Consider the following 27,905-nt stretch of genomic DNA (forward strand, 5'->3'; position numbering starts at 1 on the left):
AAGGGTGACCACCTTTTGATAATGGGGCATAATTAAGATACCTCGCTTCAAATTCAAGTCATTATGTTGCCAAAAGAAAGACTCAAGGAAGTGGTCAAGTCTTAATTTGATATATTACACCTGTTCACTAACAATTAGATGTGAAAACAGGGCCATGTTTTGCTCCAAACTTTTAACATAGACGTCCCTAGAAACAGTTTGATGCAAAACCCGCCAACATGGTCACAAACGCCAGGGGAAAACCCTGGACTCCACACGGACTGTGAATGTAGGCCGTGGCAGCTCACCATGCCCCTTAAACTACATCGTCGCCCTACATTTACTTTTATATATAGACATTTTGTAAACTGCTCTACCCCGAGTCCCTATTGTTAGAAATGCAGGCCCAGTGGGAATGTAGGCCTCTCCTTTCGACGAGGATGGTGGCATGCTGTACAGATATGACGTTGAGCCAAAATTGGAGGATGTTGAGCTTAGCGGCTGAATCCTACAGCTCAACATCATCATCTTGAGCTAGATTAAGCTGGAACCCGTCAACATCTCATATTTGCATGGGAACCATTCAATGGCCAGTGGCCACCTACATGGGTACACCTGCTCGCACAAATGGCTTTGAATACTGACTCATGTGACTGCAAATAAATACATAAAGCATTCAGACATGTTGCAGAGGTTGGTTATTGTACGAACAAACAAAGGAATGGCCAAGAAACAGGAGTTCCGTGGTAGAATGTATCGGAGCGACTTATGCAGTCCTTGGTGGGGGTATCCAAAGGGGACATGACCCGAGCAAGTATTTCAGTCGTGACCTCGCTTCAACAAATTCTGTCGGATGACCAAAGCTTATTCAGTTGCTTGATTTTAATCTTCCGTCGGTTGCACCTGCTGCTGTTTTGGAATTTGGGTTCAGCCTTAAAAGCACCTATCAAATATCTTACCTCCTTGAGTTCTGTGTGTTCTTTCAATTGCTGCGTTAAGCGCTTAAACCAAGTGTCACAGATTGTAAAATATTTTTTATGTCTCTTAACCAAATATTTGTGTTGGACACACTGTTAAATATTGCTCAGTGTGTTTACAATGGACCTCTTTTACAAATCACAAAAAATAGTGATAGTCTTCTAGGTGAGATCGGCGTTACAATATAAATCCCTTGTTTAGCACTGCCCGCTTTCCAACCAGGAAGTTAATTTTCCACTGGGAGAGTCACCTTTTAATATCTCAAACCAATTCCCATATTTTCACCAAGGCCATGTACAGGGTTAACCTCTATAGTCTTCAAGGTTAATGGTTTACTGCACTGATAAGGCCAAACCAGGCCAGAAAGCAGACGAATGAACTGAACAAACTGTGCTGAGGATAAATGTGAAGAAAGATTAGGCTAAATGTGGTCAGCCCATTTTCATACACCATTTAGATTGGCTAAACTCAATGTTTGTTGAAGCTTATTCCATCGGCCTGGGATCCAAGTCCAAGAGTTTTGAGGCCTTTGTCATCAAACCCATCTAAGTGGGGGTTAAATCATAGCTCTTGTGACGCAAATAATCTGTCTGCATTGGACAAATGTCTATGTATGTCATCAAGTTCTTTAATGTCTGTTCCCCTCTGAATAAAACCTACAAAGCTTCCATTATTCTTTAAAAAGGACGTGAGGGGAAAGCAGTGCAAACGGCCTTCAATGCTGATGCAAAGCAGTCCAATGCATGTAAGAGATACGATTTAATCGACCTTGCTATCTATAGCGACCTCCATTTTCATCATTCTGTACAAGCTTGGACGTGTGTGTGTGTGTGTGTGTGTGTGTGTGTGTGTGTGTGTGTGTGTGTGGTGTGTGGTGTGTGGTGTGTGTGTGTGTGGTCGTTCTATCCAGATGTTACGCTTACCTCTTCTGATCCTTGTGTGATCATTGTGCACACGGTGAAACCCACAATCCTCTTCGGAGATGCACTGAAATGACCTCCTTTCATAAAACAATCAAAGATTACATTTTAACCGCTATGTTGAAATTACTGACGTGGGTTTAAAAGGTCAAACAAACAATCCAGAGTCAGTGCCGTTGTGCAGATCTAAAACGTGACCGTCCGTCTCAGAAATCCGATTTTGATTGCTATCTCTGCTATGGTTTGACGTTGCAGCAAATAATTTGCAAATGCTTATCAACCTTTTCTAAGAGTCATTACCTTCCTCATGACTTTCTGGTAGACTTCAATGAAGGCAATAAAACATTTGATAGTAATATTGATAACAGACATACCCTTATTTCCCATAAGTAGGGAGTACCTAGGGAGGTTAAAATCTTCTAAATGGCATAGCAGACTATGATCTTTGGTAATTTCCTAGGTAATGGTGAATTCAGTCAGGTGTCATGTGATTTGAAACTTGATGATGTAACTGTGTCGTTCTTAGACAGATAATGTGAACTTCCTCACATCCTTTTTTTTTTTTTTTTTTTAGGTGTAATTGATTGGGAATTCTGATTGGGACAAGTAGTCAGAGCTTGTCTTTCTCTCCGTAGGCTGATGAACACCGAAAACAACCTCTTGCAGAGCAGGGAGGAGGAGGGTGGGACCTTTGAGCGGACGCTGATTGCCTCAGAGTTCATCGATTGGCTGCTGCAGGAGGGAGAGATGGGGACCAGGGAGGAGGCGGAGCAACTGGGAAGGAGACTTCTGGAACACGGCATCATCCAACACGGTGAGGGGAAGAGCCGTAAAAAGGAGGTTTATGAAAAGTCCTTGCGCCAATGATGAACCCTCAAGGCTACATCACAACTGTGGTTAAAAACAACCAAACTCTGCTTACTTTTGTGTGGTTGTGAAGGGGCACAACTACAATTCCTGTAGTTGTTCCGTCATCCACTGACGTCATGGCAATGTTAGTTGGGGGCAGAAGTAAGAGAGTGCTACAGCTGGCAATACATACTACTTTGGCAAGTGTACTTTGTAGACATGCCACTGCTACAGCTAATAACGTTTGAACGTTGGTGAAGCGATCCTTTAAGGTCGAATACATCCTCACTTCTTTGAAACACTCTCATTTGGAATTGTCTATCAACCCATGGTAATGTCGTGGTCTGCTGGCTGATTCAAACAGGGAAATGGAAACTCCCGTTCGGTACATTTATAGCTGCAGATATGAGACCCTGTTGGAGAGTGGAGAATACCAGCATTCGAAACATGAACCCTACGTTGACCTATTCCTTCTCCAGCCCATTTCAGATGGAGCACAACTCCTGCGTTGTTGCGCTGTTTTGCTATGAAGACCCAGAAGATGGTCCAGGTCTAAATTGTGTTTCGAAGCCTATCCTGAAGGCCCTTTCTCTTGACGTGAAAAAAAAGGCCTTATTAACAGTTTTAGAGACCATTAAAACTAGCGATCCAAGAAGAGCCGCTGTCCCTGGGATGGACTTGGAGACTTCCAGAAGGGCTATGTCGGTGTGGCTCTCTGCCCTGTCATGGTAAGGTTAGCCTTGCTATCTTGGCCCTGGTGTTGAGTTCCCCTCACTCCATAAAATCTTCGCCTCAGCAACACTCCTCCTCAGCAGTGTGGCCATTTAGCCTGGCCATTTATGGAACAGGCGGGCTGCTCTCCCAACTCTGCTGCCTTGTTTCCTGGAATCCAAACATCGACTTTCAAGGTTTCGGCTCCCATCAATCCTTAAACGATTTATGTATGTTACGTTAATCTCATCATTGCCAAAAGCTCACTCTAGAATGTTTCCAGTTCACTCTGCTTCGGTAGCTGTGTTAAGACATGGTAGAGGCCCAAGTTGGTAACCTTCACAACCATAGCAAGCTGTGCTGGCTCTTATCCGTCTCGCCATTGAACTCTTCCATGATACATCTGGGTGATTAGTGGTGGCAGGCACCGAGTCTATAGACTCCAGCTCTCAAAACCCCCTCACCCAAACATCTTGGCGTCTGACCGGTGGCCCCACCTGTATTATAACTGAAGACTGGCTGCAACCAGTGGAATTGTATTTCATGTAGGCTTGATTTTCACTCGTCATTACTGTGCCTTGGATCATTTCTGAAGAGTTTGAAAGTCTAAAAGATGCCACAACATTTGGAACGATGAGGAAGATTCCCCGAGTGACTCATCAGAATCATTAGAACCGGGCCACCTACGGGGTGTCCTTTTGTTCGAGCACACCAACGATTTTCCATCCAGAAAGACAGGAGTGGTTGAGTAGAGTGAGAGTTATTTCTGGCCTCGCCCCCTCTGTTCTGCCTGATTTCCTCCAACCAGCACTCAGTGGGCCCATCTCTTCCCTCTCTGTCATTCTTTGTTCCTTCTCTCTCTCTCTCTCTCTCGCTCTCTTTCTCTCTCTCTCTCTCTCTCTCTCTCTCTCTCTCTCCCCCCCTCGGATCTGTCTCGCTATCGCTCATGTGCTGTAATTGAGCTGGCCTTGCCCAGGCTCTTAAAGTATGATGTATTTTATAGAATGTATACACACACACACACACACACACACACACACACACACACACACACACACACACACACACACACACACACACACACACACACACACAGATATATATAGTTTGTTGCTTGTTCTTCTACAAAGAGCTATGTCTGCTACCTGGTAGAATACCAGTCCTCGTCCTCCCTGTAGAAATGCTCCATCCGATTCCATAAGGGCTGTAATGTATCATGGTTTTGTTCCAACATTGTTTATGTCCTCTGGCACACTAGTGTTTTTGAGTAATAATGTAAATTCAAGTCTTTGGCAGCACTTTAGATGCTGAGACATGATTCCTTTCTATTTTCCTCTTGAGCTATAGGTTTATGGCCACTAGATCACATGCCAAGTTTATGAGGGGAGGTTTTTGTTTCGTAGCAGCGACGCCTGCCAGGAACAGTGCCCCCCAGGACATCTGTAACGTAGTCAGGGACACCCTGAAAGGTATGGACACATTGGATGTGGTGGTCGAGAAACCCCCCCCCCCCCCCCCCTTTTTTTTTTTTTTTTTTAAATCAGATAAATGATTGTAAACGAAAGGTTGAGAGTCTTGAGAGAAGCTGATCAAATCGAAGCACAAGGGGAGATGATGAGAGAGTGGGATCATACCGCAGATCTGAGATGGAGGTCTGATAAGGCGAGAGAGAGCGAGAGAGAGAGAGAGAGAGATCCCACGCCTGGATGCCCGCATTCCTCCTTTCTGTCGGCCAGAGGTCATGTTCACACATCGCGTACACGCTCGATGGAACAATAGCAGGGAGGTTCTGGAGGGGTCCACTTTGTGTTTGTTGACCTTTAAATTGGAGTGGATGAATGGGAGACAGACGACCGCTTGTTGCCAGACCTGCTATCTCGCCAGCTCTGTTTATTTTGAGATTGGGGGGGAAAAACCCGTCCGTACATGCCATATTATGACAAACAGAAAAACTGAAGGAATCGTGACAGGGGGAAAAAAAGGACGAATACAAGTGCATAAACCAAACAAAACCATCATAATAGCCTATTTTAAGATGCCGGGCCAAGGCGAGGGGCATCTAAATATAAGCTACTTTGATGGTTTTATCTCCTCTACACTCTTTTGCTCCTCTATTCTCCCTGCTTTACTCTCCTCTCCCCCCCTACCCAGTGACCAACAAGCACCATTTCTCCGACGGCGCCCTGCTCTACCAGTTCAGGATGAACTTCCGGCGGCGGCGGCGTCTGATGGAGCTGCTGAGCGAGCGCGGCCGCGGCGGCATCATCCCCGAGAACCACGACAGCCCCTTCTGCCTGCGCAAGCAGAACTCGGACGGAGGCAACACCAGCTTCCTCTCGGGTAGGCGAGGCGCGAGTGCAGGTAGACGACGAAGTGGTGAGAAGATGTCGAAAAAATCTATTCAATCAATTTGGAATTTTTATTTAATTTTTTTTTTATGAATCAATAAAGTGGAAACTGGGCCAGAAATGTGAACTTAATGAGGCTTAATGACCTAACATTTAAAATAAATTAAAAAATAGGATTACGAAAAAAAATTAACCAGTGATCACCATCATGAGATGGTCAAAATACTCCAATAAAATACTCCATATTCTGGCAGCACATTCATCTCACAGCATGTGAATTTAATGTGAGCTTGAAGTGGTTAAAACAACTGAAAATTAAAATAACCGAAAATCCCCAAAATAGTGAACTGCGACAATGGGGAAAATGTAGCTTCAAGTGAGAAAATGTAGCCTAATGCATTCATCGATGTGGTGTTCATTACGCCACGCTAAGCTTACCTTTTTGGAACGTTTCCAAATAGGCATGCGATTTGCGATAAGCTGCGACCGCCACGAAGTACGTTTCCCACGGCCTTCTTGCGCCAACCCCCCCCCCCCTTCCCCCCTAGTGGTGGCACACGGGAGCACAAGGAAACGCTGCACCGAGGGACCTGAACTGCAGCTGCTGGTCGCTGCTAGCAGGCAGAGCACACGGATGGGCTCATACAGCCTCATACAGCAGTCTCTAGAAGGGCAACAAAGCTTCTTTGACGGCCACAGTGACGCTGCTCATAGTGCCAAGCAGGGGAGAGTGCCAAATTACTGTTCTCTACGAATGCAACGTAAAATAGACCTTTTCTCCGGTACGCGGATATAGTAATAGTTTTACTTGATGTTTCTTTGTTTCGTTTTTTTTCCTTTCATTTCATTTAATTTGACGTTAATTCTAATCTGTGCTGTAGGAGAGATGGACCTCCACAACTAGGTTTCCACGTTTTCGTGCTGAAGATATTTATTTGACTTTTTCTGTCTCTCTGTCTCTCCTCCTATATCTCTCTCGCTGTCTCTCTCTCCATGTCTCTCTTCCTGTCTCTCTGTCTCTCTTCCAATGTCTCTGTCTCTCTTTCTATATTTCTCTCTCTCTCTGTCTCACTCTCTCTGTCTCTCTTTCTATGTCTGTCTCTCATCCTATGTCTCTCTCTGTCTCTGTCTCTGTCTCTCTCTTGCTGTCGTCCCCCCCCCCCCCCCCCCCCGTCTCTCGCTCTTCCCATGTCTCTTCATGTCTGTCTGTTTCTCTCTCTTCCTTCCCCCCCCCCCTCTCTCTCTATCTGTCTCCCCCAGTGAGTCCCACCAAAGAGATCAAGGTGGTGGTGGGTGCTCGGCGTAGCAGCATGAGCAGCAGTTGTGGCAGCAGTGGCTACTACAGCAGCAGTCCCACCCTGAGCAGCAGCCCCCCTGTCCTCTGCAACCCCAAGTCTGGTAGGAACACACACACACACACACACATACATACACACACACACTTGCGCACACACGCACGCTCAAAAACTGCCGACTGTACAAAAACATTGCGACATAACGACTGAATTGCACAGCAGCATTTTTAAGTAATTTGGCTGACATGTCAAAAATGTTTGCACTGCAGAATAAATTAAGGCCAACTATTGTCACCGAGTTGAGTAGAAAGGGAATTGTCAGATTCCACAGTCCGAATGTCAAAGGAATGTTAGAAATGTTAAAATACATTCAATGTGAATTCGGTGCCTTTCCATGGGTTGGGTTGAGGAAAGTTGACGAAATGTGTCAGATGTATGGACAGGTCTTCTGCAATAGGTAGAAATATGTTATTATGCTGTTATTAAAATGTTGTTACATGACATAGTGTCAAAAAAAAGGAGACAATTCGATTTTTAGTCAAAATTATTTCAATGGCAATTAAATCATCAACTATCTAAAATGCCAATTATTATTTTAGCACCTATAATACATGGATCTTTTTTTTTCACCTCTTGAGAAAGCACACGCATCCCATTCCTAAGCCCCTCCTGTGTCCTCACACTGCCACCAGTTGCAGATGTGTGATTCAGATGTGAGAGGAGAGAAAAAATGACTGAAATACAGAAAGATGTGTGTGTGTGTGTGTGTGTGTGTGTGTGTGTGTGTGTGTGTGTGTGTGTGTGTGTGTGTGTGGGTGTGGGTGTGCGCGCGTGCGTCATCAAAAGTTGTCTTTGGTGTGTGTGTGTGTGTTTGTTCCTAGCAGAGACCTTGACAGGAGTCTCTTTGTACCCATAAGACACAATAGGCAGGAAAAAGGAAGACGGCTACACACAGCCCGTAGTTTCCTCTATACCTCAAATCAAAGCTAATGAATAATAACTGATCTCACAAGGCGATAGGGACCCTCATGTGCCGCCGTGTTATCATTATTTATATTTTTTAACGTGTTCATAAATTATTATACTCTATAGCAGCGATCCCCAACCTTTTTTACGCCACGGACCGGTAATATGTCAGACAATGTTTTTCGCAGACCGGCTATCAAGGCGTGACGGAAATATAAGCCAAACGGCATCAAAAATGACAGGATACGTATTATCTGTATTAAGTATAATAATTTATTTTGGGCAAAAAAACATTAAACATTCAAGTTTCGTCTCGTTATTATTCATTTCAAGTCTTGGAAAACCCATCAGAATCTAGCTTCCGCTCGTCCAAAAGAGGAAAAACACACCTCTTTCAGGCATAAAAAGTGAAACATTTTAAACAAAATGTGATTGATCGTTAAACTACCAGGTCAAAATTCTCAAGAACAAATAGATGTCACCGGGATCAACTAAAGCAAATCGTACAACATAAAGTGCATACAATTTACAACTCTCCATAACGCTGAATCAGTGGGAGCTCTGGGCTTGTTTCTCTGCAACGAGACCCATCTCGGGGTAACGGGAGACAATGAAACCCAAAGTGTGTTCCGAATGTCCACTTTGCTCGGTAGTTTAGTTTTAGTTGCCGTTACTGCAGAAAACCCTGCTTCACAAAGATATGATGTTGCAAATGGAAGCAGGTTTTCAGTGCCTTTGTGGCGATCTCAGGATATTCTGCTTTGATTTTGATCCCGAAATGTCGACAGAGTTGCTGTCTCAAACATACTTTTAAAACCGCCATGGACATGCTCGATTCACCTGCTGCGTTCACAAATGCATCGCGAATCCATCCATTCCTTCCCAGTTCGCAGGTCTTTTGTTTTTGGGAAGTAAGGCTCGAACTCTTTCGCCTCCTTTGAGGCGGGACTCGCTGGCTATCGACCGTAATTCCAGTATGGACAGAGCCGCATATTCTTTGCTACGAACTAGTTCCCGCTTCCCTCCCCACGCCCCCTAGGGGGAACAGCCAGTCGCCGCCCCAAACGGGGTCTCCTGCTTGAACCGGAAGCCACGCCCCAAAGCCAGAGAATGACCAGCACTGCTGGGATTCGAGACGCGGCAGCGGTGGTCAGCGTTCAGCACGCGTCTTTACCTCCGAGCCATCCGGAGGACTGCAAGTTATTTATTCTTTCTTTGCGACCCCGCACCACATGACCGGCGACCTGGTACCGGGTCACGGCCGCAAGGTTGGGGACCACTGCTCTATAGGACGGGGACCAATCCAATCAGGGTTTCCGATGACCCTTAACCTCGAAGCCCACAAATGGAGTATTAAAAACCGGAAGCATCGCTCCACATCTGATCATCCCTGAGAGATTAGGGAAATGTTAAAAAAATTAATTGATGAGGATACAGGATTTGTTTTCTTGTTATCATCATCTAACTATAAAGGAAGGAATCTATGTAAGTACTGTATGTATGTATGCCCTTTGATTATCTCGACAACCGTTCATCTGATCTTCACACTTGGCGGCTGTATTGCATGGCACCAGTTTGGTGCAATTTAGACAGCGAGACACATGTAATGTAAATAAACTTGTAATGCACAGCGAGTGGAGTGCGGGGCTTCCTGTGAAAGCAATCAGCCCGTTCCGAACAGACGTGTTTGGTGTGGACACACGACATGTTTAATATTAATAAATAGTGAATAAACAACCGAACCGCAAGTTTATCCAAAAGCGCGCCTTGGGTGTTTTTTCCCGTGAGAAAGAGTGTATTTCCACAGTGTTTTTACCACGAGTCGCCACGACTTTCACTAACAGCCATGTTTTGAAAGGGCACTGCACTAGTGCTATATTATGTACATTCAGCCTTTATAGAAAACGGAACAATGTTGCATATGACAAAAGGAAAACGTGTGTGTGTGTGTGTGTGTGTGTGTGTGTGTGTGTGTGTGTGTGTGTGTGTGTGTGTGTGTGTGTGTGTGTGTGTGTGTGTGTGTGTGTGTGTGTGTGTGTGTGTGTGTGTGTGTGTGTGTGTGTGTTAGAGAGACAAGTGTGTCAGGAAGTGGGAACGCCTCTAGGTCGCTGTTAGCATGTGACCGACATTAGTGCGCTGTGCTGGGCACACATGCATTTTTCTTATTTACTACCTCTACTACACTTTACACCAGTTCTGTTTGTCTGTTACACTGTTGAATTATGACGTAGCTCATGTTACATGTCTGTAAACAAAGCATTACATTAGCTTTAAAAAAAAAAAAAAAAAAAAAACTTTAGCCAAAACGGTGTCTGTTTGGTTTGTATTTGAAACAGTTTTGAAGAGACAAGTGAGTCCGGAGGAGCTCCAGACGCCAGGAGGACCCTACATTAAGAAGACCTTCACTGTAAGACGTGTGTGTGTGTGTGTGTGTGTGTGTGTGTGTGTGTGTGTGTGTGTGTGTGTGTGTGTGTGTGTGTGTGTGTGTGTGTGTGTGTGTGTGTGTGTGTGTGTGTGTGTGTGTGTGTGTGTGTGTGTGTGTGTGTGAGTCACATGTGCTCGCAAACGGATGTCCCTCGGGGTAAAGCACACACAAGAATCTCATGTTCCTAATTAGCGCCGTTTGCAGCCCGGGTAGTTGGTTTAAAAGTGTGAACCGCTACCAGAGACCGAGATGAGATCGTAAGAAACAAACCGTCTGCTCGGAAGATCGACCCTGACAACGGAGCCTTGTTGTGTGGAATGTGCGTGAGGTTCACCATTATGAAGGGAAGATCCTGTGTGTTTATATCTATGAATAGCTGGTTGTAAACATTCCACTTTTGTTTATTGTACCTAGAAACTCAAATGACAAATTATCAACTATCTACTCCAAATTATTTAACTGTGTGGCGTGGTTTACAGGACTGGACAAACACTGTTGTGCCTTAGCCCCGGCTTTGGAAAACCAAACTGTCCTCAACCATATGAAAAAATGTATGTTCTTGAGTTTTGTCCCCTCCCCACGCCCACTCCAGAACTGTTTGCCCCAGTTCTGAGAGCCCGTTGTATGAAGTACATCAACTTTCACTTATTTCACCTTAGCAGTCCACCAAAACCTGTTTCTGAACAAATCTGAGATGAGAAATAAGCAATCCAGTTGTTGAATCTTCACTTATAAACGATCTCCAAGACCTAATTTAAAAGTTTTTTCCACTGCTTGGACCGCATAAAGTCTTTCATTTTTTAAATTTTTTTTATTTAATTTTTTTTTTTTTTAGAAAGCATCACACAGCACAATTATTTTTGAAATACTTACATTTACATCTCTGCAGTTTTGTCATGAACAGTTAGTATTAATTCCTCTTTCTTTTCAAATATTTGTGCTGGTTTGTGAAGCCAATAGAGCAGTTCCCGTGTTATTTCTCCCGCCGTGGGTGGAGTTACTCAGATGAGGGGCGGTTCTAATTCTACTGATGCAAGTGACGTAGGAAGGGAATCGCAAACCTGAAGGGCTTGTTAAATCACATGTTTTCTGAGATAGGGACTGCACAATTAACTGACTGGGTTGTCTTATTTCACAGGTTGTGTGTTAGTAGGCCCATCAGAGACCCACATGTATGTGCGCAAGCACTGAAAAAGTGAGATTTTCATAATAGGTCCCCTTTAAGGTATTGCCATATTGCGATAAAGAAATTCTGTCAAGAAAATTGCCTATAATAGTAAAATGAAACCTTCCTGTAGTTCCTCGCAATATGAGCTTGAATAGTAGAGGGGTGTTTTATTTGGGGAAAAAATTGTGTTGTGGAAGTTTACATTACGACTGTTCAGCTGCTGCTAATAATAATAATAATAATAATAATAATAAAACTAACTGGGATTTATATAGTGTCTTTCACAAATCCAAGGACAAATGGGAAAAACAAAAAAACAAAACAAGACAGGGTAGATAAATCAAAATAAATAAAGAACAGAAAAAAGAAACCAAAAAGGGTCAGGGGCAGTAGGCCTTGTTGAACAGGTAGGTTTTGAGGAGGTTTTTGAAGGTGGCCAGGGATGGAGCATTTGACAGGGAGCCAGTGGAGATGGATGAGGGTGGGGGTGATGTGCTGCCAGGGCTTGGTGCGGGTGAGAACTCTACCAGCAGAGTTTTGAACAAACTGGAGCCGGGACTTTGCTTGGAACCCCGGACAGGACTCCATTGCAGTAGTCCAGACGGGTGGTGATGAAGGCGTGGATTAGTGTTTCTGCCACAGACTCAGACAATGATGGGCGGAGTCTGGGGATGTTCTTGAGGTTGAAGAAGGCAAATTTGGTTATGGATTTGATGTGTGAGTGAAATGAGAGGGTTGAATTGAAGATGACGCCCAGGTTGCGTACTTCGGGGGATGGGAAGATTAGAGCAGCCATCAACAACCAGGAGCAGATCTCCAACCTTCCTGAGCAGTGCCTTGGGAGCCACAACGTTAAGTTCGGTTTTGTTATTGTTGAGTTTGAGCAGGTTTGATGACATCCAGACTTTGATGTCCTGGAGGCAGTTGAGAAGAGACTGAGGGGGGAGCCGGGTGGATGGTTTTGTGCTGAGGTATAACTGGGTGTCATCGGCGTAGGTGTGGAAGCATAGACCGTGGTGGCGACCAAGGGGGAGCATGTAGACGGTGAAGAGGAGGGGCCCAAGCGCGGAGCCTTGAGGCACGCCTTGGTCAACTGGGCCAGGGGAGGAGCAGGAGTCTCCGATAGTGACAAACTGCTTCCTGTTGGTGAGATTGGATTGGAACCAGGAGAGCGCTGTACCGGAGGGCAACGTAGCCAGATAGACAGTTGAGGAGGATAGTGTGGGAGACTGTGTCGAAGGCAGCTGAGAGGTCGAGGAGGATGAGGATACTGATGTAGCCTGCGTCAGCTCCAATGAGGAGGTCGTTAGTGATTTTAATGATTTTTAATGAGGGCGGTCTCCGTGCTGTGGTTAGTTCTGAATCCAGATTGAAGGGGTTCGTGAAGCTCATGGTTTAGAGCATTTAACATGGTCTAGATAATTTAACATGGGATTTGATTTGCATTTGGGATGCATCTATAACCTGCATTTTGATTACCCTATTCCAGATCCTGGGAGACGCCGTAGGCTGGGGCTTCGTTGTGCGAGGCAACAAGCCCTGTCACATCCAGGCCGTGGACCCCAGTGGACCAGCCGCCGCAGCCGGGATGAAGGTAGGCAGGGATGGGTGGGGTGGAAGGATGGGGTGGGTGAGGAGAAATTATCAAGTTGGTCAGATGAGGGGCAGGGAAATCCATGGACCAGACCGCTTCAGGGAAGTTAAATAGTAATAACTAGCAATTTTGTTTCAGTTATTCGGATTGACTATCAGTCTGCAGTGCTGAGAAATGTTTATGAAGTATCAAGACGTTTTAAGGTTTGACCGTGGAAAGCAAATGAACCAGTCTTTAGAAGAAAATGCATCATGAATCAGACTTCTACTGCACGGCATAAATCATGTCAGTCATACGTTCTGAGATACATTTCATGCCAATAAAATATCACTCTATACTGAAGCAAGTTCAATGTAAAGAACAATTCAGGCCCCCAGCCCGCCACAGCAACAAGCAAGAGAAGTGCTGAAAAAAAACTGAGACACATAACAGCTATGACAGTAAAAAAAAATTAATAAATAAATAAATAAAAAATATATATATATACACACACACAAAATGTGATTCTAGGCACAGTTGCTAGTATTGGCTGTGGGTATAAATATAGATTAATATTCTGTACATTAATAAATATATGCAGTCATACCAGCATGGGTTAAAATGGAAGAGTCGATCTAAGTTATTACAAAATTATGAGTGTCTAAAATCCATGTGTTTACAACATTATTACAAATGATGACCGTGTCTCAAATTGAAATTATTACAATGTTATTAATAAATAATGACAGGGTCTAAAATGTATCTAAAATATTACAAGAGTAAGGGAGGCGAGTGTGGGATTGAGGAGCAGACGATGGCATTTATAAAAAAAAAAAAGGCTTAAAGAAGCAAAGGAAATTGGACCGGGGGGGGGCGGGGTTGTGTGCAAAAAGAGAGTGAGGGGGTAGAGGAGTGGAAGTGGAGAAGAGGTGACCCTGCCGGCACGACGACAGGCGCTCGCATCGGCAGCAAGGAATCCTGGGAATGCAGGGCGCTGCAGAACCGGCCCAAACCACAGCGAGCGAGGGAGGGAGGGAGGGGGGGGGGGTGGTGAATGAAATTCTTTGGCCGGGAGAAAAGGGGTGTAAAGTCAGAAAAGAGGAGGAGGAGAGAAGAAACCTCAATGGAAAGGATCCAAGTGGCTGGCAGTGGTTTGGGCAGAAAACCTCTTTCCACGTTTCACAAAAAGGAAGGAAAGGGCAGAGAATCGGAAACGGCGGTAAAGGGGAAGAACAGTGTAGAGGCTTAAAGAGAAGCGCTGTAGGGGGGAGAACAGGATGGAGGTGTGAGCAAAAAGAGAGGCCGAGGCCAGGCAACAAAAAAGGAAACGGGGCCCTGGAAATTGTAGTATCACTTCCTCTTTTGTTTTTTTTTTGGTTCATTTATGTATTTCTACAGTAATCAGCGTGATTCAATCTGATGGTTTCTCAGTGTGTCCAGTGTCTCCCTGTCATCGGCACAAAGGACTAGTTGGCGTTACACTTGTCATTTCAACCTGACTTCTTCAACTTTAAATGGCATAATTGCATTCATTTGTGTCAAATTTCCCAAATAATTTGAGTTGTGAATTTGACACGGGCAGTCAGTCTTTATCTTTAAATTAACCATCTTTCCTTGTCGTCACAACGGATCGATCAAGCAGGGCAAAAATTGTCTTGTATGTTGCAGTATTTCGCTTAGTCGTGGATATGCAAGGTTGCAACGACTGCATTATAATGCCTCCTTGCACGTTTATTATTGGATCCAATCTCTGAATAGATGGCTTTTTCCATGAAAAGGCTTCCAGTCGTCACCAAACCAGGACCTTGTTCGACCCTCGAATCCACAGAAGCATTTCCTTATGCATACAGAAGATTTCCAGACGACACAGTTCCACCGGCGTTGTTCAGCCTGCATACTCCATTAACACTAAAGAAACAAAAATTGTATCAATCAAAGTTCTTTGACTCTAGTTCCTTTTTTTCTTTTTTATGAACTCAACAATTGAAAAAAATCTACCCAAAGCCTTCTCAGGCTATACATTTTCCGAGCGGGGTCTGGCTTTGGAATTTGTAACAATTCACCGCTGTATTAAAGACGAATGCTATTCGAGCTCTTCTCAAACAGGAAAAGAGCAGAGCAACAAAGACATTCTGACCGTAAAGGGCCGTGCGCTGCCCCGGTGTGCACAACCTTTATTAATCTGTAACTGAAGTACCGAAACGCTGGCATGACACGAGGAGGGCTCCCTCATGTTTGCTGGCGAGTGGCCAACGTGTTCGTTAACCCCCGGACGAACTGAAAGGGCCGTTAGTAAAATGCACCGGCCTGCCCTGTCGGCCGACGCACTCCAGCCCCCGTCGATCCAAGTTCTTATGGGAAACCAGACGCTCACTGGGCGACTTCTAATGCACTTACACGGTATAAGAGTACGCTTCCTGTACCGTTTGAGTCATAAGTGTAAGCACAGACGCTCCCTGGCTCTCTTTTCATTCCCGGGCTTTGGAAAGGCAGCATGTCAGCAGCTTGACACGTTTTAAAGTGGTAATCCCTAAGATTATTTTGTTCAAAGAAAATAAAAATATATATACATATTTGATACTTTTATAGGCGGCACCTAACAAGAAACAGCCATTCGATGTCCTCTATATGCTGTTTTCCTTGTTGGTGGCTGGGTCCGCCGCCTTTCCCAGCCAACATCGGGCACGCGCGTGGAAGAAGGGAAAGGCAGCCGTAGTGATTTTGATAAACCGGCGTCGCTAGTTGTGGTCCGCAAACTGTCGATATGAATGAACACTCGCCAAAAACAACAGCCCCCCTCGGATGGAAAGGATATCCCCACCTCCTTCTGCGACGCCGAAAACCAGTCGATCAGGAGAAGGCCAACCTTCTCGAGAGTTTCGATTGGTGTTGGGGGACTTAAAGTGGAATCCGCCGAACACAGACGATCTCATGGGTTTCCGCTTTAATTCGATCATGCTTGATGATGCGTGCATAACACATGACTCGAGTTGGGACATAAACTCACAGTGGAGCAAACCGAGCCAAACCCTAGACTCCCCGATGGACCCGCACGGCGTCAGTAGAACTCCTTGGCTTCGGTTGATGTTTGTCCTCCGGCCTTTGGGTCCCTAAGAGGCCCTGAACGTTTATCCTCTCCGGGATATGTTTTCTCCTCGCTGCGCTTCCACGCTGGATGTGGTAGTGCACAACTCTTAAAGTGCCCGTGCAGCCCCAACTTAACAGGACTCCACAAAAAGGTGTGTTTAAGCCCCATGTAAACAACTCGCCGTACCACATGGTGATGACATGGTCATCACAAGTATTACAGAGTTCAACTTTCCTCTTCGATTCGTTCTGAGCTGACTGCATAGGGAACACGATCTTTCCTGGTTTGCCGTGTGAGCGCCTTCTTTACTCCCCCCCCCCCTCGTTCTCTCTCGCTCTTTTGTTTTCTATATGCACGAGAACTATTTTAACCCTTCTTTGGCGCCCGCCCCCCCCCCCCCCCCTCCTCATATCTCACTGGCTGGACCTCAGCCAAGAACAACACAACGCACACCACCACCGCCTGAAAGTTGAGAAGGAGGAATGGGAACTGCGGGGTGAGAAAGGGGGGGGAAGGGTTCAGAAAGAGGGGGAAGCAAGCGGCGTTGGAAGGCGAGGGAACGAAAAGGGTTAAAACGTTATGAAGGTTGATGTACAGGTGTGTGATTAAAGTAAGGGTCTGGCATTACTCCGTCCACAGAATTAAGACTTGGGACTTTTTTTTTTCTCCGCTCACTTTAACTTAAATCCAGTTTCCCTTTTGTTCCTTGATCCCTCACTCTCTGGATCTCCCATCATCTGCTCTCCTCATTTCATCTTCCCTTCAGACGTTCAAAAGCGGCACAATGTTGCACCTTAGAGGACATGTTTTTTGACGGGGCAAATAAAAAATCCCAGAATGAGCTCCTTTACTATTTCTCTTTGGTCATTACCTCCCCGTTCCCAAGTCCCAATAAAACCCCTCTCCTTACCTAAAAGCCATCAACAGTGGGTTGGTGAACGATACCACAGTGTACTCATTATCTTTTGATTTAAGATTTAAGGACTAGTTGCAAAACCACAACAACTTAACGATGTTGTTCAGTTTACGCCAAGTAAGCACATCTGACAGCCCTTTCCTTATCAGAGCTGCCGTGTTGGAGCCTCAGTGAAGTTCAGATAAGGGAGGGCGAGGCGTGATTGGCACAATAACGTCCTCAATGTCCCAAACCGACGTAATTTAGGGCATAGCGCCGATTTGGGAGTTGCTGTAATCTGCCTGAGAAGCTCGCTAGCAGGTGAGCTTTGAGTTGGCTTTATGGCAAATGAACCGTTTGGCAATGCAATACATACACGGCACACAGGATTCAATAGAACAATATATTACACAGCTGTGTAGAATACTCTATTCGGGTTGGTCAGTAGACTCGATTAGCCGCCAGTTATTTCTCAGTAATGACGGCTGATCTGTTAATAACGACACAGGCACCTTCATGTTAATGCTAACACTAGGTAGTGGTTATTATGTTATGGCTAAGACGTGTCCAATTTGACGTTAATAAAAGTAAATAGGTTAGGCAAAGGTAGGGCAAAGTTCATCTTTTTTGTAGGGTCAACAGTTTGTTACGTTGTCTACTACTACTATTAAGACTATTTTTCTTTGCGGAAGCTAAGAAGTGGAGGTCTTGCGGTCGCCTAGTGCGTCACCGCGCTAGGCACACATTTTTTTATTCATTTACTTAGTATTTGTGTAAAAAGCGGGATAGCGTCATTATCGCAAAATAGCCCCGCGGCTCCACATTATCCCCTACATATATACCGCCATGAATTGAGATTTGTTGTTTTCCAAAAAAAAGGGATCTAGAATGCAGATAAAATACTGTAACGGTAAACATTATCATTACTGTTGAGAATCGTGAATGGAGAGTACTTTGGACTTTTTTTAGCCAGCTAGCTATCATCTCTCCCAATAACCCACCCCCTCTCTGTTTCAGAATCTGTGCCTCTCTCTCAACCACCCTTGATTGATTTGTCTTGTCTCATCGTCTCCCTTCTCTCCCTTTCAGGTGTGTCAGTTCGTGGTGTCGGTCAACGGCCTAAACGTCCTCTCTCTGGACTACCGCACTGTCAGCAACCTGATCCTGACCGGGCCCAGGACCGTGGTCATGGAGGTCATGGAAGAGGCATAACGGTGACAAGGGGAGGGAACGAGGGAAGAGAAGGAGTCTCGGCGGGAAATAGCGACGGGGCGGTACGAACTGCATTTAGCAAGGGAGGCGAGTCTAGCGCTGGACCCTTCGAAAAACCGGGAAACTCGGTTCCAGTGCTTGTGCCGACTCACCTCCCGTAAACCTAAGTCCATCGCTGCGACAAGACATTTCTTTTTCTCTGAGTCGTACATGTGGTGTGTATTTTGGGGCGCAACTGACTGTGCCCCAAGAAGCTTTGCCCTGTTGAAGATGCGCGAAAGGAGAGTAACGCAGATGGTCAAGAAAGGCGCAACACAAATCCTTTTGATCAATCCTTTTGTGGGTTTCAGGTCCTGCTTTCAAGGCTAAAGTGGTGGAGAAAAACCTCGACCGTGTGGGTTCGTAATCACCTGGTTTGCGTTCTAAAACTGTACCGCAAATCCAGGCTGAGCGAGGGAGACATTTCAGTGACACTTCCTCAGGCCAGTCCAGGCAAAAACGGCTCTACACTGCCCTCTAGTGATTGTGGAGATACTGCAGATCCTTTTTAGTTCAAGTTCCAGTTCAAGTGGGTCTTTTTCTCCATCATTACATCCCATAATCATGGGTTGCCAGGATGACAATTCAAAGGCACGGATTATGAGCTATGGGGGTATTATAGGTTATCGGGGAGATTTTGGGCCAGTCTCAGATCCAACATTTTCATTTCACGTAAAATATATTGGTAGAAAAAAAAAAAGAGAAAACGTAGTCGTCTTTCATGCTAAGGTAGAAGGTACGATACATCAAGTCATGAATAAATAGTGACAATTCCGTGCAGGAAACACAATGCAATGTACAGAAAACAAACTGTCAGCGTGGAAGACCACCCTCTCAAGTCATTTTGTACGAATGCTCAACCTCAAAGAGATTCAGCATTGAAAAACATGTTTTGATAACTAGTCTAGTTAAAACTAGAAAAATCTTGATTTTAAGGAGTTTAGGAGACGAGAGAAAGCAGAGGGAATCTTTTGAGCACAATGAATAAGGAAGACTCCATCCCTGAAAGATAGAATGGTTTGATATTTAGATGTGGCATACAGTCTATTCAAACCTAAATATGGTTACTGTATAGTGCTTAGGTGATATACCTATAGGAGACTAAGCAGAATAAATAATCAAGCTATATAACAAAGATTTATTTTAATTGGCTAAAGCACTTAATCCAAATGATGGTCAAAGTTTTTATTTTATTCTTTTGTTAAAGACCATGTATTCCAACTAGTAAGAAGTGGATGATTGGAGAATATAATGCTCTAAGTCTATAAGTCTCCAATCTTTAACTAAACTCATCCCTAGTAACTTTGCCCCTTAATCACCTTATTAAAGCTAAAATACAACGTCGCTTTACGGCACAGCGTAGTATTTCAGCCCCGCTCGGTACAAAACACATCACTTTAAATTGGATTGATTCCCAGTCTAAGCTTGTAAATTTATGTTTCTAATCCTAAATTGAAAGTTATGCAGACCAGAGCATCTAACATCTGTCCTCGTATCATAGATATAGTAAATTTAAACCCATGTACATACAATACATGTTCCAGTCCTCTGGCTGTCTGTCTGTTCAGGACACAAAAAAATTAACAAAAACAAACTGTCCTGGTTTGTCCTGGTACATGGTTTCTATGGCAATGGCGAGGCCTATACTCATAACTTGAGAAATGGGGAGGAGATAGTCCTGTGTGTGTGTGTGTGTGTGTGTGTGTGTGTGTGTGTGTGTGTGTGTGTGTGTGTGTGTGTGTGTGTGTGTGTGTGTGTGTGTGTGTGTGTGTGTGTGTGTGTGTGTGTGTGTGTGTGTGTTTTGGTCTAAGATGAGTATTAGCAATGGCCAGCCAATGTTTTTGGTTCTTAATTTGTATTGGGTCTCCTACAAAACGGTCTGTTTGTAAAGCATTTGCTCTTAATCCATCTAAAGAATCCGTCAATAGAATTGCCACAAGGAAAACTGTTCTGAAAGAGACATATTTAATCTGTCTGCTTAAAAAGTTAAAAAAAACAAATTAATTGAGGGAGGTGATATGAGATGTTTTTTTCAGACATTTGGTGACCGGTGATTTATAAAAAAATTTCTCCATCAATGATTTGGTGAAGGAAATTTTGTTAAGAATGACCAAGAGCTATTAGGAATCCATTCTTTGCTTAGTTCTGGGTGGAAAAAATAAATAAAAAGACAGGTGGGGTTTTTTTTATCACCTAAGAGGAATGTCCCATTGCTACCTTTGTTACTACAGGTTTTTTTTTTTGTTTTAATGAAACCCATACATAATAATAATAATAATAATAATAATAAAAATTAAGATTTGTCAGCCATGAGTAAAAAAAGAAAAAAATGCAATTTATTTGAAAAATCTTGTCTTTTTTTGTTTTTTCATTTTTAATCTTTTTTTTTGTATAGATCAAAACAAAGAAAGCCTTTATTTTATACTATTAAAGGTATAATAAGGTCTTAAAATCAATGACATTTTTTTATTTACCTGTCAACTATATGAGAACGACCCGTAATTCTGTACGTACAGATTTTGATGGGTTAAAGGAGTTTTTCCTGACTGTTCGAATACAATACTAAGCTTGACGATGTTTGCCTTAACAACTTATTTTGCTGCTAATCACAAGTTGGAGTTCATCTTGACTTTCTCTCTCTGATCCCAAGATCATCCTCATTTATCTTTTGACAATCAATGTTTTTTTGTGCACAACTTCTTTCAAATAGCACAATTCTCGTTCAGGAAGCAATGATTTGATTCTCATTTTGGCTCCCTCTGGTCCAAAGGGATTCTTATATTTTGTGTGTATATATATATATATATATATATATATCAAAATTACAGTGTCCTGATACAAGGCAGGAGTTGAGGAGCCTACATATACTGTATATTTGGCACTTTGAGTTGTTTTATTTTATGTTTCCCCCATCTCAAAGTGCGGGTGGAAGACAACTGAATAAGCTGAGGGTAAAGTGTTTTGTTTGGATGAAGCAGCTTCAACTCATTCTGACGTTCAGATGTATTAGTTCATCATGTGTTTAATAAACATACTGATTTGATCCGTTAGGTAATATGTGGTTGTCAGTATGTAGGGTATAAATTATAAATATGAATTATGTGTGTGTGTGTGTGTGTGTGTGTGTGTGTGATCACATTGATATACAAGCAAAAAGCTGCTCTTTTTTGGTGCACACATGGCTTCACATGGCTTCAGCTGTGCTCACAAACACAGCCTAGGGTTTTATATACACACGTTTATCCATAATTTGCCCGCATGTTTGTCTATTAATCGATGATTTTCCTTCCTTTTTCTCTTACCCAAATTGTATTATCTAAACTTCCTTTAACCAGGAGAGTGTGATTTACACAGGGGATCTCACTTTTCATTTTTCTAATTGCAAATAAGACTGCATCAGAAGGAACAATAAAAATTACTGGAATAATATGAAGATTCAAATGTTAATGATGTGTTGAAAGATGAGGGATCTCAGTCATACGGGAGCTGCAAGAAAGCCCTGTGCGGCTGGAGTCTTGAAACACCTCAGAACTTGCTCTTGTTGTAGAAGAAAAGATGCAGTATCACTGCGTGTCTGTCTTCCCCCGAGCTTTAGGGTACTATTTCAGCTTCATGGTTCCCTTGACATTTTAGCTTTCTGACTAAATACTCTCAATCTACAACAGTGCAGTGTCTCGATCATCATGTTAGACAGTCACAAAATTAGGGGTGTTCATTCAGACAGGCATACAATTTTATTTATATATATATATATATATACACACACACACACACACACACACACACACACACACACAGCGGGGGCAATAAGTATTGAACACGTCAACATTTTTCTCAGTAAATATATTTCCGATGGGGCTATTGACATGAAATTTTCACCAGATGCCGGTAACAACCCAAGTAATCAACACATACAAAGAAATCAAAACATATATGTCCATAAATTACGTTATGTGTAATAAAGTGGAATGAAACATGGAATAAATATTGAACACATGAAGAAAAGGTGCAAAAAGGCATGGGAAGCCAAGAAACCAGCTGAAATCTGTCAGTATTTAGGTAGCAACCCTGCCCCCTATCAGTGAAAATATCAGCTGGTTTAGTCCTAATTGATGGCCTATAAAAAGGTTTCTCATGACCACGGTGTCGCACAAGAAGCATCTCATGATGGGTAAAACCAAAGAGCGCTCGCAAGACCGTCGCAACCCTATTGTTGCAAAACATACTGACGGCATTGGTTCCAGACGTACAGTACCTCTAAACTTCTGAATGTTCCAGTCAGCACCATTGGGGCCATTATCCGGAAGTGGAAAGAACATCATTTCACCATCAACGGGCCACGACCAGGTGCTCCTCACAAGATTTCTGACAGAGGAGTCAAAAGAATAATTCGAAGTGTTTGTCCAAGAACCAAGGAGCGCTCGCAGAGAGCTTCAGAAAGACCTGGAGTTAGCAGGTACAGTAAGTAATGCACTCACCCGCCATGGCCTCCATGCACGCTCCCCGCGCAAGACACCACTGCTGAAGAAAAAGCATGTTGAGGCTCTTTTAAAGTTTGCTGCACGACATTTGGACAAGCCAGTGAAATACTGGGATAAAATAGTCTGGTCAGATGAGACCGAAATTGAACTCTTTGGTCATAGCACACACCATGTTTGGAGGAGAAATGACACTGCACATCACCCTAAAAACAGCATACCAACAGTGAAGTTGGGAGGTGGAATCATCAGGCTGTGGGGCTGTTTTTCACCATGTGGTACAGGCAGACTTCACATAATTGAAGGAAGGATGAATGGAGAAATGTACCGAGACATTGTTGATAAGAATCTGCCGCCATCTACCAGGATGCTGAAGATTAAACGAGGGTGGACATTTCAGCAAGACAATGATCCCAACCACATGCCCCAGGAAACTCCACTGGTTTCAGAGAAAGAAAATAAAGCTTCTCGAATGGCCCAGTCAATCACCTGACTTGAATCCAATTGAAAATCTATGGAAAGAACTGAAGATCAGAGTTCAGAGAAGAGGCCCCCGGAACCTTCAAGATTTGAAGACGGTTTGTGTGGAAGAACGGGCAAAAATCACACCTGAGCAATACAGGCGACTGGTTTCTTCATGCAGGAGGCTTCTTGAAGCTGTCATTACCAACAAAGGCTTTTCTGCTTGTGTTATAGACAGTTCAGCAAGCGTGTTGAATACTCCACTTTATTCCACATAACGTACTTTATGGACATATATGTTTTGATTTCTTTGTATGTGTGGATTACTTGGGTTGTTACTGACATCTGGTGAAAATTTCATGTCAATAGCCCCATCGGAAATATATTTACTGAGAAAAATATTGACGTGTCAAATACTTAGTGCCCCCGCTGTACATAAATCCTCCACCTATAACTTGTGTAGATTCTATAGCTTAGGCTACAGAAACATAACATCTATGGTCTTATCTTGACTTCACCCAAAGTCCCGCCATAACCGGGGCGGAGAGGGAGTCTCCGTCTACGTTCGTCTGCGTTGTCTTGCCGGCTTTCAAAAGTGTCCCCTGGCAAGTCCTCATCCAACCACTTATCTCTTTGCAGACATGGATGGAACATTGAACACACCTTTCAAACTCTCTCTCAGGGTCCAACTGCGACTTATCTCTCTGAGCCACAGAGTTAATTCGCGACCGCATTTCAAAAACCCAGTATATATCCCCTATTACAAACATTGACAAGAACATTTTTTGCCCAAAGCATCCGAGGCATCTGAGATTAACTCCCTAAGGAAGATCTCCTTGTTGGAATAGAAGGTGTTTAAGGATCAGGGACATCAGCTGAGCAATCTCTGCCTGAAAGGCAAAGGTCTCGGCCTCTTCCCCTTGGCACATTTCTCCAGGCATCTTAAAGGTTTCGTTGAGGTTTTCTTGAATTAAATGCCACCAATACGAAAAGCCCGCTCTGACGAAATCACCCCACCCCCTCTATACTCGACACTAGAATGGACTGTCTTGTGAGAGTGATGGACAGTAGTAGTGTCTCCTCTCGCCCCTGTGTTGCGGCAGTGCCTTTAAGCGGGCCGTTAATAAATTAATTTGATAAAATGAATGAACTCGAAAAGGAAAAAATTTAATACCAAAAAAGAAATTACCAAAGAAAAAAAAAATCAACGGTCTGCACTTCGTGTGAATATCCTCGGGCGGTTCATGTACAAGACACAAAAATAAAATGGAAAAAAATGATATCACAACAAAAAAATAGAACAGCTCTGAATTTCTTAGCCGACATGGATGGAACTTTGAACCCGCCTCTAAGGTGCTGCCTTTCAAACTCTGTCTCGGCGTCCAACTGCGACGTAGCTCCCTGAGCCACAGAGTTAGTACACGACCGCGTTTCATACACCCAGAATATACCTTTCTCCTCAGACAATGTTGTTGTCAAAGACCCCTTTTCCAATGCGACGTATGCCTCTCTGTTACCGTGCAGATGTACCTGTTGATGGGTCACCTGGTTCTCACGCTGGTGCTGGTGGAGAAGCCCTACCTCTCCCTGAAATGGAAACAGCGGCTATCGATGAGTTCAGGAGCGGACAGGACGGGACAAAGCACTCGGGAATTTCAGGCCGGCGTCACATTGCTAGAGCCAAGCCGCCGCCTATCGCACTGACTGTGAATGTCGGTCTGCATTTCAGAGTTAAAAGATGGCACCAGGAAACCTCGCAAACCATCTGGTGTGAAACCTCCCCCCTTCTTTTTTTTTTTCCTCCCTTCCTTTCTCCATTTTTGCACTTCTACTATATTGGAGCTATTTCTCTATGCACTTGAATGGGAGTGAGCTTCCAAAAACGGCGACCGGAGTCCACAGCCACCGTCAAAAACGTCTCATTCCCTATACGAGAAGGTATTGGGGAAGAGGCGAAGAGAAACGCGTCAAACAGATGTAATCGATGCAGGCCAGGGCGAACTTCTGGACTTTTTTTTACGCCTACAATGTCCAGTACGTCCGATTTTCCTCATCGGCCCTGTCCTCAATAGGAAGATGCCCAAGCGTCTTCTGCCTCGTCCACTCCCACCACACTCCAGAGTGCTCTTGTTGGCGCCGATCTTTTTCATGTCTTCCATCGCGCCACGTTCCGTTGTTATTGCGCCCGTGCTAAAATAGACTCGACACTGCCATCGAGCGTATCGGCGGTCTACGCGCACGATCACCGACGCGGCACCGCAAATGTCGCCATGTTCGCTATTTCCATTGTTAGCGCGCATATTACGGACACCGAAATGTAGTATGACCCCAACCAGGGGCGGCGGATGTTTTTTTGAGTCCAGCCCCGAAGGACTTCACTTCGGAAAGGTGTACACAGCACAGCCGCTGCGTTCGATAGACCTGTTGCAGAGCGGAACTTTAGTTGGAGATTCAAGTTGGCCTCGGTTTTCCCAGCGGTGAAGGACGGGTAACTAAGAAGACGCAGAACACCGTTTTTACGGAGCTACGCCCAGAAAGCCACGAGAGAGACGCTCTGTTTTCCCCTACGTGACAGATCACACGGATGCGTCAACATTAGCCTGCTAACACAACCCGTCGCGAATGGTGGTTGTTTTGACGCGTCCTCTCTAATGAAGACGGCTTTCTCTCGACACACTCGCCTCCCTTGCGCGCTTGGAGCCATGTTGTTTCCCCTCGAGCTGTATGCCTTCTAGAAATAACCACTCCTACTAAAACCCCACACTGTAGCGTCTTTATTTAAGTCTCTCTGTGTGTGTGTGGGTTTGATGAGAGAGAGCGCTCACTTATTTTTCAGTGTGAGTATGATTGACGAGATGGACATTTGAATCCTGGCCTTATCATGATGACTTGATTCCGAAACGCGAACGCACACTCATTCATCTATAAAGGATGATCGATCCTTGCGCCCACTGCGTCTCTTCCCACATGGCTCAAGGCGAAACAGTGGATCCGGACCGACTCGGTCGTTTGTCAATGTTGACAGTGGAAAAAGAGATTCTCTGTGGTATAGACTCCGACTCGGTCGTTGACCGGATGGTTTCAGCCAAGTCGAGGAGCTGCACCCTCATGACGCCTCCTTCCAAGAAATAAACATGAAGCAGCGGGTCCGTAGAGCAGCGAATAGATGGACGGCGGAGAGAGACGAGCCAGGCGTCAAAAACGTAAACACAAAGGAAGAGCGAGGCAGAGAGAGCGTGGGAGACGAAGAAAGATCTGGACACGAGACAAAAAGCTGAAATGGAGCAGGACAGGCGGCCTTACAATGAGTGGGGACGGGGCGAGGGTGATAAAAGATGCTCCTCACTGTGGAGCCGGAAAACGTGAACAACCCGGACCCAGCCTCACACACACACACACACACACACACACACACACACACACACACACACACACACTGAGTGCACAGCGGAGTGAGCCGTGTAAAAACCATGTAGAACCAACTTAATGAAGACATGTTTATCATGTGTGTGTGTGTGTGTGTGTGTCTGAGACGCACTCACGTTTTCTCTGTCCTCTACACTTTGCACCGTACACCGAGAACAGAGGACAGTAAAGAGACGAGAGTCCAGAGCAACAGGACACTGGGATGACTGAGGGCAACCAATGTCATTTTTTGTTATTTGTAAATAAAGAAGACTTGTTCTGAGATGATATCGGTTCTCAATTTGTATTTCCAAATTCTTTAAAATGCTGCTCATATATGTTCAAACGTTGGATTCTATAATTATTAAATTGTATTAACTGTTTGTGTTGTAATAAATACATGTGACAAATACACATCTTGAATCTGGAATAAATTAGTTCGTATATATTAGTCTTCTCCATCGCTTTTTGTTGAATGTAATGAAGCCGCCGCTAGGGTGCGCTGTTGTGGCACACTAGACGGTTCATACGCCACAGCGGGTGTCTCCAAAAACACAAAGGGAGATGCCCAAAAACTGTTTTTCAAATACAACATTTCTCATGGGACGGCTTACAGTAAGGTTCTTGGAGTGGAGGTTTTTCTTTTTTTAAGGCGAAAAAAATATCCTCTGAATCAGGAAAAACCCCCACAATTTAGGAATGTATGTACAGCATCCAACAGGTACTATGTACACAGTGTACAATAGGGGGAAACACGTATTCAGTGGATGTTTTTATTCCACAGATACACAGCGAGTAAATTGTGCAAATGCATGTGCGATGCAGTTATAATATTCAATAATTAGTCTGTTCTATTGTATTTGTATGTACATATGTGTTTCGGATCCTTACGGTCTGGTGGAAAATAAATGGACAAAGCGATTGTTGACTATTCACACAGGGTGGTCACATCTTAGCATGTGTTTGTTTTTTTTTCTCTCACTTACCTTTATGAGAAGAATTAAAGTCCCTGTAAAGCAAAAATAAATATGTGTTCTGAGTTTGTCACACCACAGAACGATGTGTTATTAACCACCCAGCCTGGTTTGAATGATTAAAAACATCGCCAAGTGTA

At 44.1% G+C, this 27,905-nt stretch overlaps 2 protein-coding genes across 3 annotated transcripts in view; both read left to right on the forward strand.

Moving 5' to 3' along the window:
- deptor (DEP domain containing MTOR-interacting protein) overlaps nt 1-21,875 on the forward strand; it is a 31,383-nt gene extending 9,508 nt beyond the window's left edge. For both annotated transcript variants that reach the window (XM_080005951.1, XM_080005952.1), the window contains exons 5-10: nt 2,513-2,691; nt 5,589-5,777; nt 7,046-7,183; nt 10,383-10,453; nt 13,129-13,233; nt 18,285-21,875. In XM_080005951.1, the coding sequence (XP_079862077.1) occupies nt 2,513-2,691; nt 5,589-5,777; nt 7,046-7,183; nt 10,383-10,453; nt 13,129-13,233; nt 18,285-18,407 (805 nt within the window). In that variant the 3' untranslated portion in view covers nt 18,408-21,875. The remainder of the gene's footprint in view (nt 1-2,512; nt 2,692-5,588; nt 5,778-7,045; nt 7,184-10,382; nt 10,454-13,128; nt 13,234-18,284) is intronic.
- Nucleotides 21,876-24,710: 2,835 nt separating this feature from the next.
- The window catches only part of col14a1a (collagen, type XIV, alpha 1a), a gene marked incomplete at its 5' end in the record, with an annotated part of 166,966 nt that continues 163,771 nt past the window's right edge, over nt 24,711-27,905 (forward strand). The window contains 2 exons of the mRNA XM_080004861.1: nt 24,711-24,779; nt 24,911-25,045. Of these exons, the coding sequence (XP_079860987.1) occupies nt 24,711-24,779; nt 24,911-25,045 (204 nt within the window). The remainder of the gene's footprint in view (nt 24,780-24,910; nt 25,046-27,905) is intronic.

The sequence above is a fragment of the Zeus faber genome, assembly GCF_960531495.2.
Source record: "Zeus faber genome assembly, chromosome: 8".
NCBI classification, from domain to species: domain Eukaryota; kingdom Metazoa; phylum Chordata; class Actinopteri; order Zeiformes; family Zeidae; genus Zeus; species Zeus faber.